Source organism: Eleutherodactylus coqui, chromosome 6, assembly GCF_035609145.1.
Source record: "Eleutherodactylus coqui strain aEleCoq1 chromosome 6, aEleCoq1.hap1, whole genome shotgun sequence".
Lineage (NCBI taxonomy): Eukaryota > Metazoa > Chordata > Amphibia > Anura > Eleutherodactylidae > Eleutherodactylus > Eleutherodactylus coqui.
In genome coordinates, this window is record NC_089842.1 from 43,466,732 (window position 1) to 43,487,980 (window position 21,249).

Consider the following 21,249-nt stretch of genomic DNA (forward strand, 5'->3'; position numbering starts at 1 on the left):
AAGTGATATTTGCATCTGAAATAAAAAATAAATCAACTTTACGAACAGAGTTGATTGGACCCCCAGCAGTTTAGAAGGAGCTCAGTTCATCCTGTTGGAAAAGTATAGTTTTGGTTGAACAGAGCTCTTTCTGTAGTTCTGCCTCTATATACCCCCATGCTTTAGTGTCATTTTAAAGCTAAGATTCTTGGCTTTTGATTGACACCAGAACCATCTCAATAGCACCTACAGGACCAGAGCTACAACCATTAGAAGTGGGGTTGGGAATACTGAATTTACAGCGGCCACTGTTCAGTCAGTGTGCGCAGAGTGGAGTGGGAACGAGAGGATCTGTGATTCTCCTGAATATCTCCCTATCCCAGCAGAGGGGAGACATTAATTTTTGTTTATGTTATCACCACCCTATCAGTCGGAGATCATATTTGCTCTGTCCCGTTTTTTACCTTTTGACCTTGAAAAGCAGTGAAATAATGAGGACTTGCTCCTCTAATCACCCCACTACGCCATTTAACCCTGCAGATGATGCAGTCATATTTATAGAAAAATTCTAAAACCTTTATTTCCCTCACATAAGGCATTAACCCCTTGGTAGATTTGTGCGCCTGTTCATGCGTTTTTACTTCGCCGGCTGACGATTGTAAAAACGCAGACACCTGTGTGCATCCAGCTTTATATTGTACAAAGCATGGGGGATGCTATAAAAATAAATCCCAAGAAATGGAGAAACAGCTTTTTTTCCACCGCTTCCCAGCAAGAAAAAAAGTAATAAAAGTTATGAAATACATAAGTGCCCAAAATTGGTTCCTATAAAAAAAATAGAACTGGTCCTGCAAAATACAAGATGCCACACAGATACACTGACAATAAAATAAAAGGTTATGACCGCTGGAATACAAAGGGGTATACCATTTATTCTTAAGGCTAAAATTATCCAGGGTTTTAACTAAGGGGTTAAAAATGCTCTTATGACAACTGAGTTGGGCACCAATATAGTTACATGATACATCAATTCAAGATCTACACTACAAAAATGACATTTTCTGGAGGAGGGTAAGTTAAGTTCTTTGTGTAGATAAGCAGTGTCTTTAAGAAGAAAGTGTTTGTGTGCAGAAAGCTATTTGCCCTCCGGGTGTGACGTTGGAATCGGTAAACTAATGTTGCAAAGTTACTTGGAACCAGCAGCTGCTCTCACTCCTTCCTAACCATTGACTTCATTGGAGTTTGAGCAGAAAAGAACCTGGTTCCTGGGTAAGCATTGGTACATGGGAGGTTAATCCTAAAAAGATCTGCTGAGCGGGAAAGGACTGACTTTGATAGACCCGGTTCCTGGGTTAGGGAATGTTCCCGTGAACTGGTAAAACTTGGACTTACACTACCTGGTAAACACCCGGCTAACGGATAAAGACCTCACTGTTGGTCTCTGGCCCGAGAACGGGCGTCTGTTACTGTTGGTACAGTTGTTAGGTTTAATAAAAGTTCTGCAGTATTACTAATGGAGTTTGGAGAGTTTCAGAACTACCCGTGGCACCTTAAGACTACAGTAACCCCTCAGACCTACTACAAAATGAAGCCATCCAATGAGCCCATATGGCCATGAGGCCTTGCTGGTGCTTTCACCCATGTATGTTGGCCGGGGGACGATGGTGACCTACAAGTGTTGGGTCTGACACTGCCAGACTTGCACCTTGTCTCCCAACCAGTGGTTACTCTTCTCCAGAGAGTGAGGTAGAGCCCAAGCCTGTCCCCAGTGCCACCTCACATAGACACAGTGTTTGTTGTAGCCTGTGACCATGGAGACACATAAGTCTGTGTAAAAGCTGTATACACAGAATGGTATGATGTTTTTAATAAACACTGTTTAAAAAGTTGCAAATTTTTTAAATATTCCATGCATTGCAGCAATAAAACAAATGATGAAGCTAGTCTGACATTGAGCTGATCGCCATAAGTCCGGTTCTGACACCTCTGACAAACAGCTGTTGTCATCAGAAGTTGCATTTGGACATACAAATCAAAATAATAGTTGACATGTAATACATGGATGGGCCAGATCTGCCAGAGCAAGAGATACTCTTATTTTAACACTCCTATGCTCTGCATAAGAGCTCTTTCACGCGAACGAATATATGGCGACTGCGTTTTTATGCCCCCTCCGTATGAGCGCCTGAATGAGCGTTTTTCCGTGATCACGGCCAGCGTTTTCTCGACCATTCACACGACCGCGAGCTTCGATTTTAATGAAAAAATACACCGCACCCCGGAAAACCCTCACTCTGCCAAAATCCTCAGGATGTCTTCCAGTGCCTATATAGGGGCACCTGTGAGCATATCGCAGCGTTGGACGCTGCAAAAATGCCTCCCCCTTATTACTCTTTTCCTGCTCCCATAGGAGTCTATAAGACCCGCCGGTGTATACTGGCCAAAACATCGTTCCAGAACTATCTTTTTGGTCACCGTATATATGCCGGACATATTTCGGCCGCTTATGTTCCATCTTTCACAGTGCTGATGTACTTACACACCGTATAATTGCCCATGTGAACTAATGCATTGGGAACTAATACTTCACATGGGTAGCGAATATACGCCCGGGCGTGAAAAAGCGGTGTATATGCGCTCATGGGAATGAAGCCTAAGAGAAAGGGACCGACCTCTGTGATGCATATGTGCTTTAATGGGACAAACCATTTCACAACCATTTAGAGGGGATTTCAAAGTCTAAAATATTGATGACTTATCCTCAGAATAGGTCATCAATATCAGCTTGGTGAGGGGCCAACTCCCAGCATGTCCATCCATCGGTCCTTTCAGAGCTATGGCCTATTTTCTGGCTTGTGATGTCACGTGTCTCGGTCACATGGCCATTCTGCAGCTTAGTCCAATTTAAGTGAATGGGATTCAACTGCAATTCCATGCACAGTCACTACAAAATATATGGCGCTATGCCTGGAATACGATGAAGAGGCTGCAGCATTTACCTGAACACAACCGCTGTTCAAACAGCTGATCGGAAGAGGTGATCTGTTTTTGATGGCCTATTCTGAGGACTTATTAATATTTTAGTCCTGGAAGGCCCCATTAAATGTAGTTATCAGTTTACCATAATTTGCACAAATATGTTGCCTTTTTTTCTTTACCGGTTGTGAAGTGTCCACTTTATCCAGCCTGGGCTTGTACTTTCCTGCCGAGAGGTCACTGTCTGAAGAGTTTACTGAATTGGTTTCTAAATCATATTTTCCAGATTTGGGTGAAAAGCTTGCCAAATTCGCTATGCCAAAACCGTCCATATCTAGAACAAGAGAAGGAAAGCAAACCAATATTTTATTAGTGATGATCATTCTGCGGTCCTCTGCTCTTCTGTAGTAGGTATGACTTGGCAGTATACTGGGTAACTATCCAGAGGATCATGTGAGTTCTCTAGGGTCCAGTTAGCAACTTCATGAGCCCAGGTGAGGCGCCGTGTTTTGTGGTGAGTCTTTGGCTCCAATATCCCATGACTTTTGGCATATCAGTGTACATACAGAATAATATAATCTAACATATAATATAATGCAGAGTCCAGTAATATAATACAATGCATGGCATTATACAATATAGAACACAAGATAACAACTTATACAGGTGTGGGTGTTCCTGAGATATCGCCAATTCATAATTAATTTGCATACCACTATCCCATGACTTTTGGCCTGTCAGTGTGTACACCTTCTTAGACATATAGATTATGTCTGTATGAGTATATGCGTGCTTTATATATTGTGAGCCTTTGCGGATATATTTCCACGCATGACTGATTTGTCATAGGCAAATCCGACATGTATTAATTGCAGGATTCGCAGCAGTAATCTGAGGCTGACACTTGGATTTCTGCTATTGACGTGCCGTGGATCCTCAAGGGGATTAGCGCCAATCAGGGGGGATAATCCGCCATTTTTTCTGTGCAGATATGAGAATAAATAGTACGCTACCTATTTTTGCATTCTGTTTTTTTTGCGATATGGACAGAAATCTGTGCAGGTTTCTTTTTGGCGCACGTGAGCGGGGTTACAACAACTCTATTCAAAGTAGCATAAAAAGTGAGGAGTCAGCAGATGGTTCAAAGGATGCAAATTAGTGCAAGGTCTGCTGGAGCTCCGGTGTCACCAGTACAGAAGCAGCCGCTGTTTGTACTGGTGATACTGGAGTTCCAGTGGACCTTGCAGTAATTTGCATCCTCTGAGCCATGTGGCGTCCTCTAGCTCTATATACCACAGTGCGTATATCATGCTCTGCGGACATACAGGCACGCACATCTCCGAAAACCCAGCTGTCTTCCACCAAGGATGCTACTAGCAAATAGACTCAAACACTCCATTTACATACAATGAATGTGGATAGTCATCAGATTTAGGGCCCCTTCACATGGGTGTATGCGTAGAAACGCTCGCATAAGCGCAATGCATGTGCGCTGCAAACGTTGTGCTCTTGCGTGCGTTTTTGCACATATTACTGTACTTTTTGCACGCTCAGGGCCAGTTCACATGGGCGCAGGACACAACCCTGCCTCAATTTTTTAGGCTATTTATCCTAATAAGTTCCAGACGTGTTGTTTTTTCCACAGAATTGCGTAGCGTATTGCACATTTGCGCGGGTATTGAGCGTATATTTGCGCACCACCGATACACATTCAACATTTTTTTCCGCATGCATAAAAAAGAGTGTTGGGAATGAAATCAGTGGGCTCTATTCTCCGCATATTACACGTGCAAATACATGCGCAAATATGTTCGTGTGGAGGGCCCTTAGGGCGGTCTCACACAGACGTATTTGCACACGTATTTATTACATAGAGGATAGAACCTATTGCTTTCAATTAATTCATTCTCATATTTCATTTTTGCATTTCGCACGTGCAAAAAAAAAAGGAGCATGCTCTGTTTTAGTGCGCTTTTGCACACCAAAGGTCCCCATAGGAGTCAGTGGGGATGCGCAAATGCTACACATACCTGCGAACACCGGCACCTTGTTTGGCTTAATAGCCATTTAAATCAATGGGTGATTCCCCTGCCTATGTGAACTAGCAGTGTATGTGCAAATACGCACTGTATTTGCGCAGTCACGTGCTCAAAAAAGACTCCTTTGCGATACAAAAACGTTGCGCTGCTTCATGCATTTTTGTACTTTGCTTGTGCAAACTGCAGGCAATTGATTTTACTGGGTTCCCTAATATTGAGCATTTTTGCGCCCACATTAATGTCAGGCGAAAAAAAAAATGTAACATGCTCTATTTCTGTGCGTATTTGCGCACTGGAGGCTTAATAGGAGTATATGGAGGTGCGCAAATACGCACCCCGTCTTAATGAAGTTTTGTGCGTAACTGAGCGATTTTGTGGTGCTAATTGCTAACACCGGGGACTAATTAAGCTGCTGTACTGGTTTAAAACTGGTGCAGGTGTCTCCCACGCAGATGTGAACTGGCATGGCAGCGCAGAAATGCATGGGAACGCAATCGCACTCGATTCAGAGCGCAATCACACCATCCTCTCGTGAGCATATCTAAGTAAGGGACTCCCTTTATCTTTCTCTCCAACAGTGAGTTCCCCAAGGAATTTCCCCATAGCGGGGAGAGAGAGGGGAGCATGGTTAAAGAGCTTCCCCGAGAGTGGGGCGGGGGGGTATCTCTTGGGGATCCCCATAGCCCCGCTCTGTCTCTCCCTGCTATGGGGCTATCCCTTGGGGATCCCAGCAGCCCCACTCTCTTTCTCCCTGTGGGGATATCTCTCGGGAATCCCCATAGCCCCGCTCCCTCTCCTCCCCGAGCTTCATCTCCCTCTTCTCCCAGAGCAGCTACGCTTTTTTAAGCAACACGCTGCTCCAGTGAATGCACGATCTTCATTCACATGAAGCTCGGGTCTTCTGGGCGGAAAAAAATTGCCCGTTCACGTGATTTTTAGTGCAGTTAGACACACCTAAAAGCAAGCCTGTGTGAAAGAGTCCTCAGGGTTCCTTCACATGAGCGTATTTGTGTGCACCATACACAGAGAACAGAAGCCATTGATATCAGTGGGTTCATTCACATTTCCTTTTTTGTGCAGGCATTTCTCGTGCGTGCAACAAGACCGAACATGCTCCATTCTATGCGCATCTGCGCACCAACAGGCCCTGCAGAGGTCTGTGGTGTCTGCACAAATGTGCTCGCACTACCCCACGAAATGCACAAAAAACAGTGTAAAACTGCGGGGAAAAGAACCCATATGGACCTTATTAGACTAAATAGCCTTTAAAAACAGGATTGGGGTGTTGCATGGGCATATGAGCAGGCCCTGCGTGCATAAAAAGTACAGTACCATGTGCAGGCATGCGCGCAAATAAACCTTATTCATAGGACAAATACGATGTGCTGAAGCAGGTGCTTTTACACATACTCTTGTATGAAGGAGCTCTTAACCCTTTCCAATCCAATTTGTATTCTGGTTTTCCTGGAGGACTTAGGTTTTTTTTGCCATTATACAATAACGCTATATGCTGGCTAAAGCCAGTACTGCATGAGGTGACACGTTGGATAGGCTCCGACAGCAGAGAGGCTGGCAATTTACAGTAAGAGAACCCCGATGGATGTCTTCCAACATCGGAGCTGTACAGCCTTAAACCATAATGTCTTCAGAAGTCAGACAGTGAATTGGAAAGGGTTAAAAATAAACCAACATCACTTCCTACTTACCCGTATGCTGGAAATGGGTTCTCTCTTCATCGTATGTGAACCACGTTTTTGACTCGCGTCTGTCTGTAAATAAACTAAAGGACATGGAAAGAGAAGTTCATTCTACGGCTTCTACAATGTATCAGTTGGTATAACTGTTGGGTAGCTCCCTCAACCATCAACCATAGGCTCCACATTACATGACACAATAGACGTACTTGAACATTCTTTTCTTCCTGAGGACGAACACTGCGAAGATCAGTACGATGAGAAGCAGGAGGACTCCGCCAATCACTCCAAATATTAACCCGTAAAATCCTGAAGTTCGTTCGTAGATCTCACACCTTTCTCCTCTGATCTGGTAGAAATGATGCTTGTAGCACCTAGAGCAAATGATAGTTTCAGTACAACTTATTGAAGGATTTGTTTTCTGTACAGTATATGTAATTTGGTTCTTAGAATACAGCTTTGTCATATATGGTGGCTTTAGTGGGACCCCAAAAAGATGTTCCAATGATAAATGTCTGTTTGATGGGACTTTCACTGGTAAGGAGATTTAGGTCTGTGTCCTCCTCTCACACTTTGCTCAGTTGGGAGGAGGACAGTTTTTCATTGTGGAGATCACCTTGGTGTGAGGAGACTTATAGGCCATGCAATGCTCCTCTGGGAAATTTGGTATGCAAATGGAAGATGTTACAATCTGTCGGCAGCACCACCAATTAGAAGGTAGCTTTTCTATTAGTCAATGTTCGACCCTTTAACAGGCCTTCTAACATGACTGGGAATATATGCCAAAACCAGTCTTCTCCAGAAGGAAAAGATGGCCATGTATAGACAGCTGTTTCCGGGTTTTTACACCTCGTTAGTGTTTTGGCTTATATTTCCAGTCATATTATAAGATGAAGGATAGAAAAAAGGAGCAGAGCAACCCCATTAGAGGTTAGGTGCAGTAGGAATGAGTTTATCCTTGTCCTAGTTGGGTATCTTGATGGTGGAATGGCAAGAGTGACATATGTATGAAATGGCTGGTGCAACCAACCCAAGAAATGTAGGTAGATGTGTATGGCGCCTTATTCCCAGTTTTTTGGTCTACACCATTCCATGTTATAAGGCCTGACATTGGTCAGGACATTGACTAGTAGGAAATATACCTTGCAAACGGTGGCACTACTGAGGTATTGTAATATCTCCATTTGTATACCAACTTGGCAAACACACATGCACGTTTGGCCATCTGCCACCAAGTTGCCATGTGCAGAAGACTGGCAGAGTGTTACCATCTGATCTCCATGATCAGACACGTATGGCATAGTCTATGGCTGTCTTTAGTCAGAGTGCCTTTTTAACGCAACCCTCCGGTCCTGGAGAAGCCAGAGGTAAATTCAGCACTGGTGGTGTATTGGTAGTCTGACACTCTATGCGCTGCTTGATCGTCCAGCGCTGCTCATGTCACATTAGTAATGCATTAGGAGTCTATCAGGTAGACAGAGAAATGGTGCGGCCATCTTGGTTTTTCTGGGTCCAGAGGGTCGCTTTAAAATTTTATTATTGCTAATACGAAATGCAAATAATTCTAAAAACTGCTGCAAAATGAAGTTGCATTGCTCATAACAACCAGTCACATTCCAGCTGACACTTACATAGTATGTTAGGCTGAAGGAAGATAACTTCTATCTAGTTCAGTCTGTTTCTACCCCCCCCCCCCCCTTGTTGATCCAGAGAAAGGCAAAAAAAAAACAATGAGGCAGAAGCCAATTTAGCCCATTTTGGGGGAAAAATTCCTTCACGACTCCATAATGGCAGTCAGGATAATACCTGGATCAACGTTTGAAAGTTTCTACCGGACCCCACACCCGAATCAACAACCCACTGGTTATTTAATGTCTATATCCTGTAAGATCATAGTGCTCTAGAAAGCCATCTAGCCCCTCTTAAACTCCTCTATGGATTTTGTCATCACCACATCCTCAGGCAGAGAGTTCCACAATCTCCCCGCTCTTCCAGTAAAGAACCCCCTTCTGTGTTGGTGATGAAACCTTCTTTCTTCTAGACGTAGCGGATGCCCTCTTGTTACCAACACAGTCCTGGCACTAAACAGATCATGGGAGAGATCCTTGTATTGTCCCCTCATGTATTTATACATGGTAATTTGATCGCCCCTTAGCCGTCTTTTTTCCAGGGTGAATAATCCCAGTTTTGAGCTTCTCTGGGTATTCCAGTCCCGTCATTCCATGTATTAGTTTAGTTGCCCTTCTTTGAATCCCTTCAAGCACTGCAACATCTTTCAAGAACTGTAGACAGTATTCCATGTCAGGCCTGACAAGACTTGTAGTACAAAAACTTTAAAAAAAAGTGATCTAATTGGTTCCCTCTGGCATTTTGCCTTCTTTACTGGTGCTAGAATAATGCTTACATGATAGACTCAAACAATATGTGGCAAACATACTTACTGACAGATGGAACCATTTGCTGCATTGAAGCATTCTCCGTTATGATGGCAGTAGCCTGGGTCGTTGAAGCATGGCCCAGTGCAGTAGCAGTACTCATCATTACACTCTACTGTATAGCCAGTGTAATTTAAGGAGCAGCTGACATATTTCTTCATCTGATCTACCACTGTAATATTGAAGAGATACAGATTAATGTAAGCAGATACGAGAGCAGGGGTGTAACATTAGCAGGTGCAGAGCATGCGGTCGCACCAAAACCTTGGAACTTTATGAGGTCTCTTCCCCATATGAGGTGAACAGTACAATAAATGAGGCACTTTAGTTGTATGCCTTGTTAGACCCCTTTTACACTGACAGATGATTGCTCAAAAGTCATTCAAACAACAGTTTAAGGCTGGACACCCACTGGAGTTTTATTCTCTCTTGCGTTGCGAGAGCAAGTGAAAACAGACGCTGGGATGAGGCCAGGATATCGCCAGTCTGATAATGGGGCCAGCGGCAGCAGCGCTAGCCCCATTGAAAAGATAAGGAGAATACCGCAGACTTCTGCCACAGCTGTCACAGCTGTGGCAGAAGTGCAGCATGCTATCCTATTGCTTTCTGTACTGTCCAGCACTTTCAGCAGGCGGGGATTTAAAAATCCCTGCCTCCTGAAAAAGCTGTGCTGATTGGCTGAGCGCTCAGCCAATTACAGCTAGTGCTTAGCTATTTCTTTTTTCACCACTGAATGATGATTTTCAGGGAAAGCCTTATATTTCAAGCCCTTCCCCAAAAATCATACTGCAGGGTTTGCCACAAAGCACTACTTTCAATGGGACCGGCAGTAGCGCTGATCCCATTGAAAGCAATGGGATAGCATGCTACACTTCTGCCACAGCTGTCACAGCGGTCCCCGCAGGGATGAAGGAAACTCCTGCCACAGCTGTCACAGCTGTGACAGCTGTGGCAGAAGTCCGCGGTATTCTCCCTATCTTTTCAATAGGGCTAACGCTGCTGCCACTGGCCCCATTGAAAAGACTGGTGATATCCCTGCGTCATTGCAATAAAAGTGATAATAAAAATGTGTGTACCCCAAAATGGTACCAATTAAATTTACAGATCATCTCACAAAAAATAAGCCCTCACAGAGTTCCGTCCATGGAAAAATAAAAAAGTTATAGGACTTTGAATGCAGTAAGTTTAGAAAAAAATAATAATTTCCAAAAAAAGGGGTTTTATTGTGGAAAAGTGAAAAAACGTAAAAAAAATATAAGAATTTTGGTATCGTTGTAACCGTACCAGCCCGCAGAAAAAAATGTAGAGTGTCATTTATGCTGCATAATTAACGCTTTAAAAAAAACCAAAAAAATCTATGGCAGAATTGATGCGTTTTCTCTCCCTGTGATCATAAAAAAAATAATAAAAGTTTTACAATGTAGTCTATGTACCCAAAAATGGTACCAATAAAAACTACAGTTCACCACGCAAAAAACAAGCCATTATACGGCCGCGTCAATGGAAAAAAAAAAAGTTATGGCTTTTAAAAAAATGGAGATGAAAAAATACCAAAAATCGTTTGGTCCTCAACGCCAAAATAGGCCATGTCATTAAGGGGTTGAAGAGGTGCGTTTTTTATTCTGAAATTTCATGCATCGGGAATTGTCCGGATGTTTTGAGGTAGAGCATTCCAGAGGATGGGTGCTGCTCTGGTGAAGTCTTGTAGGCGAGCATGTGAGGCTCGTATTAGAGTGGTGTGTAGTCTGCGTGCGCGGGTGGTGGTGTACGGACAGGAGCGAGGCGGTGTACGGTGGCGCGGTGCCATGGAGAGCTTTGTGGATGAGGGTGATGAGTTTAAATTTAGTTCTGTAGTGGATGGGCAGCCAATGCAGTCACTGGCATAGTGCGGAGGCATCTGAGAAATGGCTTCATAGGAAGAGGAGACTAGCTGCTTAATTTAGTATGGATTGGAGAGGGAAGAGTCTGGTGCGGGGAAGGCCAGTGAGCCGCAAGTTGCAGTAGTCGAGTCGGGAATGGATGAGGGCGACGAGTGTCTTTAGCGTGTCCATGCTGAGAAACGGTCGGCTTGTTTAGCAATGTTACTGAGGTGCAGGTGGCATGTTGGGCCAGAGATTGGATGTGGAGAGGTCAGAAACCAGTGTGACCCCCAAGGCAGCGGGCATGCTGTCTGGGGGTCAGGGTGGTGCCAGATACTGATATGGAGATGTTGCTGGGAGGTCGGCTGTAGAAGGCGGAAAAACAAGGAGGTCGGTTTTTGAGAAGTTAAGGTTAAAGGGGTTGTCCCGCGGCAGCAAGTGGGTCTATACACTTCTGTATGGCCATAATAATGCACTTTGTAATGTACATTGTGCATTAATTATGAGCCATACAGAAGTTATAAAAAGTTTTATACTTACCTGCTCCGTTGCTGGCGTCCTCGTTCCCATGGAGCCGACTAATTTTCGCCCTCCGATGGCCAAATTAGCCGCGCTTGCGCAGTCCGGGTCTTCTGCAGTCTTCTATGGGGCCGCTCGTGTAGAATGCCGGCTCCGTGTAGCTCCGCCCCGTCACGTGCCGATTCCAGCCAATCAGGAGGCTGGAATCGGCAATGGACCGCACAGAAGCCCTGCGGTCCACGGAGACAGAGGATCCCGGCGGCCATCTTCAGCAGGTGAGTATGAAGACGCCGGACCGCCGGGATTCAGGTAAGCGCTGTGCGGGTTGTTTTTTTAACCCCTGCATCGGGGTTGTCTCGCGCCGAACGGGGGGGGGGGGGTTAAAAAAAACAAAAAAACGTTTCGGCGCGGGACAACCCCTTTAAGAAAAAAAGGGAGGACATAGTATTAAAGACAGTGGACAGACAGTCGGTGATGTTTTGGAGGAAAGGTGTAGAGATGTTGGTGGAAGAGGTGTATAACTGGGTGTCATCAGCGTAGAGATGATACTGGAGGCCGAATCTGCTGAGTGAGCAACTTTTTGAAGTCACATTGGAACAGCACATTTGGGACAGTCACTGTGTAGCCCCAACCGTAATGATGTGGAGATAAAGAACTTACTAGTTATATTAGGAGATTCCGGATCTAATGTAAGAATGGACACATTAGCATTCATCTCTGTTGTGAGTTTAGACAATGGCTCCTTCAGGGAACTCTCCACCACAGACTTCGTCAAATTCTTGTTTATGAAGTCAATGCCCGTCTGGTTATTAGGATATGCATAGACTGCAGTGCTGTTCACAAGAATGCTCCCATCCCTAAAAAAGTGAGATATACATATATTGTAACTCTTATCTTGTCAATAATATGGACTTAAAGCACTTAGGCCCAATGCACACGGCCAGATTTAAATTGCAGAATCTGGAGTGGGCGACTGTCTCCGGATTCCGCAGAAATTACCGCCCATAGCATGCAGTGCAAAAGTAATACTTCATGCACATGAGCGGAAACCAATTGCGGTTTCTGCTCGTGGCTGAAAAATCACAGCATGCTCCATTTTCCTGCGGTTCCCACACGGACGGCTTCCATTGAAGTCAACAGAGGCCATCCGACCCCCGGCCCATCCGCAATTGACATTGTAAACGGCTGTGGATTCCACTGGAAAAATAGGAGTCTAGAAAGAAGAATCTGTGCTGCACATGTCTGATGGCGAACCATGCGGATGATCCACAGTACAGATGAAGAAACAGAATGACAGGTACATGCAGATGCCAGAGTCGGATTCCTTGCGGGATTCTGCATGTGGAATCCGGCTCTGCTGTGTGCATGCGGCCTTAGTGTCATGCTGCTAGATGGATGTTTTTTCTACTCTATGGATCCCCCTGATCAGTGTGCAATTTTATTTCTCATTCCTACAAATCAGAGTAAATGATTCCAGTACCAAAAACTGATTAAAAATCATAATTTGAGACCAGGAGCTGGATGTCCACCACCTCCCTATTGTATCTTGTGTCCTTTGGTCGGTGCCACTGCAGTGCCTGTAGAGTGACGGAGCCCTGTGGAAGTGATAAGGTGCATGCACACCCGTTTATTATGTATCCTCGTGGGTTTATCTGTAATACAGGGACCATTGCCTCCATAAGCTTCTTATGTTTCACAGAAATATGGAGGTTTTTTCTATGATTGTCTGCAAATATAATGTCATGCCATGCTTCGTTTAATGCTATATTCCAAATGTATTCTCCTCTAGAAGCCTGAGAGGATCCGCAGAAAGAATGGCAGACAATCCCCAAATCCAGAAGTGCCAACCTTGTGGCAAGAAGACCAGAGGCTGTAATTATAGATGAGCGAGTATACTCACTAAAGGCAATTGCTCAAGTGAGCATTGCCTTTAGCGAGTATCTGCCCGCTCGAGACTGCAGGTTCGGGTGCCGACAGCGGGCAGGGAGCTGTGGGTGAGAGCGGAGCGGAACGGAGGGGAGATCTCTCTCTCCCCCCCCCCCCCCCCGCTCCCTCCTGCTGACAGCCGCTACTCACCGCTCCCCCTCTCCGGCACCCGAACCTGCAGTCTTGAGTGGGCAGGTACTCGCTAAGGGCAATGCTCGCTCGAGCAATTGACTTTAGCGAGTATACTCGCTCATCTCTAGCTGTAATCGCTGCCAAAGGTGCTTCAACTAAGTACTGAGTACAGGGTGTGAATACTTGGGTCAATGCAAGATGTTATTCATTTGTTTTACATTTACAAAGATTTTGAACATTCTTTTATCCCTTCGTCATTATAGGGTATTAACTGTGGAATCATGGGGGAAAATTTGTTGTGGGAGCAGACCACAACATAACAAAACGTTAAAAAAAAAGTGAAAAGGTCTGAGGATTTTCCAAATTTATTGGGCTGCCTGTCCACGAGCGTTGCGCTTTAACGCCACGGATTTCTACCACGGGAGAACACTAAAGTCACCACGTTTTCCGCGAAGAACCTATCATATTAATAGGCATGCCGCGATTTTTAGACGTGAGCAGGAAATAGCTATGCATTGCCCACTCGTGTACATTGGGCTGCGCTTTCCATAGTTGTCCAATGGAAAGTGTTTCAAGCGTGATCCACGTGCGATTTATCACCGAGGATCCTGCTATGAAGTATTGCCCATGAACAGCCAGCCTTATGCCATACTTTTCTGACTACTTGGGCTTTCTCACACAACAGTTTTTTTGCAGCGCACCATGCGCTTATCTCCCTGCGCGGGAGCACACAGAAAGTAGACAATGATTTGCATACTTGCTGCGTGCCAACAACCCCCAAACACTACCTTGGCATATATACAAGCGTAATACGCAGGTAGTGCATGCCACAATCTTTTTTGTGTTAGAGGCACAATTGAAAATCAATATGAAAATTGGTATTGCTTGTAACACGCTTAAGACCCATGTGTGTAATACGCCGTGGCATACGCTTGTGTGACAGAGCCCTAAGATGCAGTTTTCAGATAAAATCTTGCTGAAAGCGTCTTTGCCTTGTTTTCCAGAGGCAGGGGGGTCTGATAGATCTAGAGACTCCTGACCGCTGCCTTAATGATCAGGTAGTCTCTGCAGCCAAACATAACGCGGCTGCTCAGTCCTCCCCCTCCATGCCCCATCAGTGCAGATAACACCAGAGATCACTAACAGTTGTTTTGCCCTTGTTCACCACTTATCAGATCGACATAACACAGGATGATGCATTCCCTAAAAACAGGAGGATTGATTTTACTACCTGAAGCCAAGAATGACCACTTTCAAAAAATAATCAGGTGCTATTTTCTTCAAAGCGGGTTCAAGCTGTAAAGAAAACAGAAGTAGTCAGTATGTGAGCATGATAGAACATTGTTACCGTTCCTGTACTAATGAGCAATATATAAACTTTGTAAAAAAAAGAATCGTGCCCCTAGAAGAAGTTGTCATTTTGCTGCAAAACCCGGCATGCAGTTCCATCTCAGGCAGATATGTAGATGATGAGAGTTGGGGTGATTAGATGAACGGTCTTGTCACCGGAGGCCCTAAAAGTGGTTCCCCCTCATGGCCTATAAAAGGCTCTCGGAGGCTCCTGGTGTGTAGTGACCTCTTCTTCCGTTTGTGTAGAGCTTGTTGACCACTAGATGCCTCTACGACGCAGAGAAGACACTTCACTAGAGTCTGAGACGGGCGCATTATTGGGATGTGGGAAGCTGGATGGTTGTATCGATGAATTGCTGCCACCGAGCCATTCTGACCAGACTGTTAGGAGGTGTTGGGACCAATGGTTGCTTGAGGGCACACAAGGCGACCAGGCTCAGAATACCCACAACAGATTTTAACTTGTCTATTGATAACCTTTTCAGAAAAGGTTATCTTATGTAAAGGGGTTTCTTGGGCAAATACTATTAATTCATCAGTAGTTGATCGGCTGGGGTCCACTTCTTAGGATCCTGGCAAATCAGCTACTTGGGGGCATGCTGTCAGCACGACAACACACTGGGGTATAGAATGGAAGCAGTTAGCTTCGACGGCTGTTTAGTGGCTGGCTTTGATAATTGTAGGCTGGGGTCTCATTAACATCAGTGACATCTGCGCCTGCAATTACCAGTCCAGCCAATAAACAGGGGTCGGAGTAATTTGATTCCTCCAAACCCTTGTGTGTTGTGGTGTTGAAAGTAGGCACCTGATCAGCTGCTCAGCCAGGATGCCAAGCGGTGGACCCCAGCCAATCAACTATGACTTATGCTGAGGATAGGTCCTCAATTGTACGGACCTGGAAAACCTCTTTAAGCCATAGAAAGATATTTTATTCTATCCTAAAACAACAAAAGTCTTTGTAAAGTAATTGAAAGGTTAAACAAACTGTGATACAATGAGTTATCATAACTGCTGTTAAGGCCCTTTTACATGCAACAATAATCGCTCAAAATTGGTCCAAACGGGCGAAAATGAGCGAAAATAGTTACATGTAAATGCAAGCATCATGCACTTTTCGTTTGAACAATGGATTTTAGGTCTGCATAAAATCCATCGTTCGCAGCTGAAAAACTGAGCAAATGCATTCCATTTGAATGCATTTTGCTTGTCTTCCAAGATACATACATAATGAGTACAGGGTGTACTCTACAGAAAGGAGAACAATGGAAACTGCCAGCAGATGTTGTTTCAGCTGTGCTTGTGTTTAAACATATGCCCAGCTCAGCAGCTAACTCCTGGGGGGGGGGGGAGAAGATGATTAAAGGTCCTTTTACATGCAAATAAAGATGATTAAAATGTTAATGTCCATTAAGGCCAATAACACTTTATGCAAATACGTCGCTAAATCTTTTAATCTTTTGGTTGTTTGAAAGATTATCTTAGCATGTAAAAGGTCCTTCACTCATAGTGATTGTTTTGGCAATAAAACCGTGCCAGTTTTGGTAAAATCGGATTGGGTTATCCCCACCTGATCACCAGAAAACCGTTTTACAAATTAAAGGTGCAGAGGTGGGGAGGGGGGATGGGGCTGGATGTTTTCTATAAAAAATACCTATCGAGATATTGCCTCAGAATTGAACCTGCTACTTCCAACATTGCAAAGCAGCAGTGTTAACAACTAAGGCCTCATGTCCACAGATGGGTTGGATTCCTGTGTGAGCCCGCAGCGGAATCTGACTATGCCCGCGGCTGACGACCCTGTGTGCCTGTCCGGGTGTTCTTTTTTCTGTACTGTGGATGTGTGCAGAAGTGATGGCCGGCCCACCACGCACATGCGCAGTACAGGTTTTCTTTTCAGACTCCTGCTTTGCCACGGAACACGCGGCCTGTCCGGCTTCCATTGACTTCAATGGAAGCCATCCGCACTAAAAGGGAGCATGCTGCGATTTGTTTTCCGTATGCGGATCCTGGAAAACAAATCCATATTTGTAAATTCCATTACAGACTCCCATGGTTCCCTATGGGTGGCTTGCACTGCAGATGTTCTGCACGGATTCCTCAATTCAGATCCTCCCGTTAACATGAGGCCTTAGGCATCACACTTGTCTGTTCTGCTCCAGAGAAGTGGAAGAACAATACAAATAAACACAAAAAGAACATCCAGATGTTGTCCTTGGACAGATTTAAATGTAGAACTCCAGGACTGCAGTGCTAACACCTGAGCCACCACACCTGGCCTTTCTGCTCCAGAGGAGGAGAAGAGTAGGAAGAATAAATATATAAAATACCATCCAGTTGTTGCCCATGGTCAGATTTGAACCTAGAATTTTAGCAATGCAAGGCAGAAGTGCCACCAACTGCGCCACCATGCTTGGTCTTCCTTTTCAGGAGGAGGGGAAGAAGGCAGAGAATCACAAGGAGAACATACAAAGTCAATTCAGATGTTTTCCTTGGAGAGATTTTAACCTAGGACCCCAGCACTGCAAGGAAACAGTGCTAAAGACTGAGCCACCATGCTTGCTTTTCCTTCTTCTAATTTCTTCTTCCTTCGCTTCTCCAGTGGAGAAGGAGAGTAAAAAGAAAGTGATGGAGAAGAACAAAGAAAAGAGAAGTAGAAGGGGAGGATAAAGGGAAGAAGCTTAGTGGCTCAGTGGCTAGTACTGTTACCTTGTAACGCTTGGATTCTAATGTCTGATTATGGACAGCATCTGCAACAACCCCTGTTTGTATGAGCTCTTTGTGTTTTTTGTTATTCTTCTTCTCCATTTTCTCCTTCCATGGAGAAAGGGGAAAAAAGAAGTGTGTTGGCTCAGTTGTCGGTTCAAATAAGTCCAAGGGCAACATCTGGATGTAGTTTTTACGTTCTGTTTGTGTTTACTCTTCCTGCTCTTCTCCTCCTCTCGAGCAAAAAAGAAAGATTTGATAGTTCAGTTGTTAGCACTGCTGATTTGCAAATACAGATAAATATCTGTACAAGGGCAACATCTGGGGGTCGTTTTATGTTGTGTTTTTGTTTACTCTTCCTGCTCTTCTCCTCCTCTGTAGGAGAAAGGATCGGTGTGGTATCTCAGTTGTTAGCATTGCGGCTTTGCAGTGCTGGATGTGTAGGTACAAATTTGCCCAAGGATTTCTTTACTTTCTCCTTCTTGTTTTTCTTCGCCTCCTCTTCTGTAGAAAGCACAGATGTGATAGCTCAGTTATTAGCACTGCTACTAATAGATTTCAATAGGAGTAGCAAACGGCTGTTCCAATTCACAATCATTTCTTATATATATCAGATCAGGCAGTCCAGACCCGAATATTTCACTAATTACTCAACACTAATCATAATGCCTTAAAAGTCATGTTACACTTTGCTGCATCTGTAAGCTCAGCTGAGCTACATTTGCTATTGTAACTCCCTTGGAAGTCAATAGGAGTCACACAAACAGCTTAGCACAGTGAGCTATGCTGTTCTCACAGCTCCAGAGATACAGAAATGGCGTAGCTCGCTGTGCTACATTGTTTTTGTGAATGCCAATTAATCTCTACGGGAGTTACCAAAACAGTGAAGTACAGGGCGTTCGGCTATTTCTGCCCTCCAGACCACCATGGAGCATGGGGCAGAGGGTCTTGTCATGGGGGCACAGATAATGATAGTCATCGGATAAATCAGAAAGGACGAAGGCTGTTACATAGTTTCCATTACTCACAGACGTTTTATACAACTATACAACCTCTATCAATCTAAGGTGCTCAAAAATAAGGCCTCATGTCCACGGGCAAAAGATGATTTTAAATCCGCAGCGGATCACCCGCACGCGGATCCGCATCCCATAGGGATGCATTGACCACCCGCGGGTAGATAAATACCCGCGGATGGTCAATAAAAGTGAATAAAAAAAACATGGAGCATGAAAAAAAATGGACATGCTCCATTTAGGTGCGGGTCTCCCGCGGGGACGGCTCCCGCAGGCTTCTATTGAAGCCTATGGAAGCCGTCCGGATCCGCGGGAGACCTAAAATAAGAATAACTTACCCGCAGCGGACCGGCAGGTCTTCCTTTCTTCGCGGCCGGATCTCCTTTCTTCGGCCCGGCGGATGTGCCAGGCGCATTCGCGCGGCACGCTGCCGGCGTGCCGAGCACATCCGCCGGCCGAAGAAAGAAGATCCGGCCGTGAAGAGGAGAAGATCTGCCGGTCCGCTGCGGGTAAGTTTTCTTATTTTCAGCCCTCATGTCCGCGGGGCAGGAGGGACCAGCTACGAATTCTCAATAGAGAATCCGTAGTGGGCCTGATTTTCCCCGTGGACATGAGGCCTAAGGGTTGTATGATTAGTATGCAAATAATGTACAATGTAGAAAAGCCGCCTACATATTAGAATATTGCTGTATATTGATTGTTTTATACTTACCACACTTTGTATTTGCGCAGACAGATGTAAATATTCTTCCGATGATGAGTTGCTTAAAGATGCATCAAACTTCTTAGCTATTTTGATGTCAACTGAGATGGTACGGATCGGGCCACTTTCTTTGGCTGGAAAACAAAATTGCTTACTTGTATGTTACTTAATAATATTATTTGTATAGCGCCAACTTATTCCGCAGTACTTTCAAGCACGGGAGAACACAGACACATAGAACAGATTAAATGTGATATACAACCAGTTTGAAAGAAAGGGGTGGAGGTGATACAGGAGGTACGGGAGGGTGGAGATAAGGCACGGGGGAGTGGGGGGGGGCACAGGCAGTACAGGAATGACAAGTGGAAGATAGTTATTAGGAAGCAAACAGGGTGGGGGTGGTAAGGAGGTGCAGGGGAAGAGGTCATATGCAATAGGCAGGGTAGAAGGTTTGGGGAGCCATAGGGAGGGGCAGGGGGACTAGGTCAGGGGATTTGATATGTCTCCCTGAAGAGGTGTGTTTTTTGAATAGCGAGTTGCAGTAGTCGAGTCAGGAGTGGATGAGGGCGACAACGAGTGTTTTTGGAGTGTCCATGGTTAGGTACGGCCAGATTTTAGCAATATTTCTTAGTAACATAGAAGCTGTTTCGCTAAGGCTTGATTTCCTCTAACTTTTAGCCCCAAGAACCAGAATTTATGCAAGTATCTGTATGCAACATACAGGAGATAGAAGGTATATTTATTCAGCTGGACAGCAATAAAAGCTGTATGAACTTTTACAATCATATTTATTGCCCCAATGCATCTAAAATACAAGGAAGGAGGCAATACTCTTGATTAAAAATATTCCCTGCTTTGTGTATACAGCTTCTATGCAGACTTATGTGTCGCAATGGTTACAGACTACAAACAAACACTATGTAGTCTGATCGTGCAGTCAGTTGCTCTTCTACTGTGTGTAGGATTGTAAGAAGAGGGGGTAGAGAGAAGAAATCAACACATAACTGCGACATATTTTCTTATATGATGTCTACTGTTATCTAAGCATGGATTTATTTAGCTAGTACACCAATAAGCCATAATAATAAACCAGCTCTGACCCATTGAAGCATGGACTCCACAATGACGCTTCTACGATGCAATCAAAGGGATTTCGCCCATTTAACAGAGTCTTAGAGGGGCGCATTATTGTAATACGAGAAGCTGGATGGTCGTATTGACGAATTGTCCTCCACTGGACGTTCTCACCAGATTGTTAGGATGCATGAGATCACACAAGGCAACCAGGCTTAGGACACTCGACAGACCACCAGTACAGAGGATTGTCTGATTGTCCGACAAGTATGAACAGTTCCAACTGTTTCTACGCTATGAAGAGACAGGTAGCCCCATTGTTACACCCCTGTATCTGTCAGAAGCATTTACACGTGCTTGGCTGAAGGACATTCGCTCTCGCAGAGCTCATTACATGTACTGCTTTTGACACTCACCGCCGTCTCTATTTGCAGTGTTATCTTCAGCGACAAATTCAGGTATAGATTGGGCACTGACTTTTGATGCTGGTGTGATGGTCTGGGGGGCCATCGCATAACACAATTGGTCACCCCTAGTAGTGGTACGAGGGACAATGACAGCTCAGCGATATGTTCAGCACATCCTGCAGCCACATGTGTTCCTCTCATGGTGACTTCCAGCAGGATAATGCTTGGCCGCAAACACAAGGGGGTCACGTGAGTCCCCACAACATTGTCACACTTCCGTGGCTGCCCAGTCACCAGATTTATCACCACTGGAGCATGTATGGGATCATCTGGGACACAAACCTAAACAGCCTACCAGGCTTAGTTACAGAAAATGTGGAGCAATATGCCACAGGATACCATATGGAACCATTATGCACCCATTTCTGCTTGTATCA

The 21,249-nt window shown here is 44.7% G+C and overlaps 1 protein-coding gene across 1 annotated transcript in view; it reads right to left on the minus strand.

Annotated features, from left to right (window-relative positions):
• Positions 1-21,249, minus strand: part of LOC136632082 (mucin-2-like) — a 29,595-nt gene that overhangs the window by 568 nt on the left and 7,778 nt on the right. Inside the window, exons 2-8 of the mRNA XM_066606698.1 lie at positions 19,341-19,465; positions 14,791-14,855; positions 12,162-12,358; positions 9,130-9,295; positions 6,898-7,062; positions 6,701-6,774; positions 3,138-3,289 (exon numbers count right to left, since the gene is read on the minus strand). Of these exons, the coding sequence (XP_066462795.1) occupies positions 3,138-3,289; positions 6,701-6,774; positions 6,898-7,062; positions 9,130-9,295; positions 12,162-12,358; positions 14,791-14,855; positions 19,341-19,465 (944 nt within the window). The remainder of the gene's footprint in view (positions 1-3,137; positions 3,290-6,700; positions 6,775-6,897; positions 7,063-9,129; positions 9,296-12,161; positions 12,359-14,790; positions 14,856-19,340; positions 19,466-21,249) is intronic.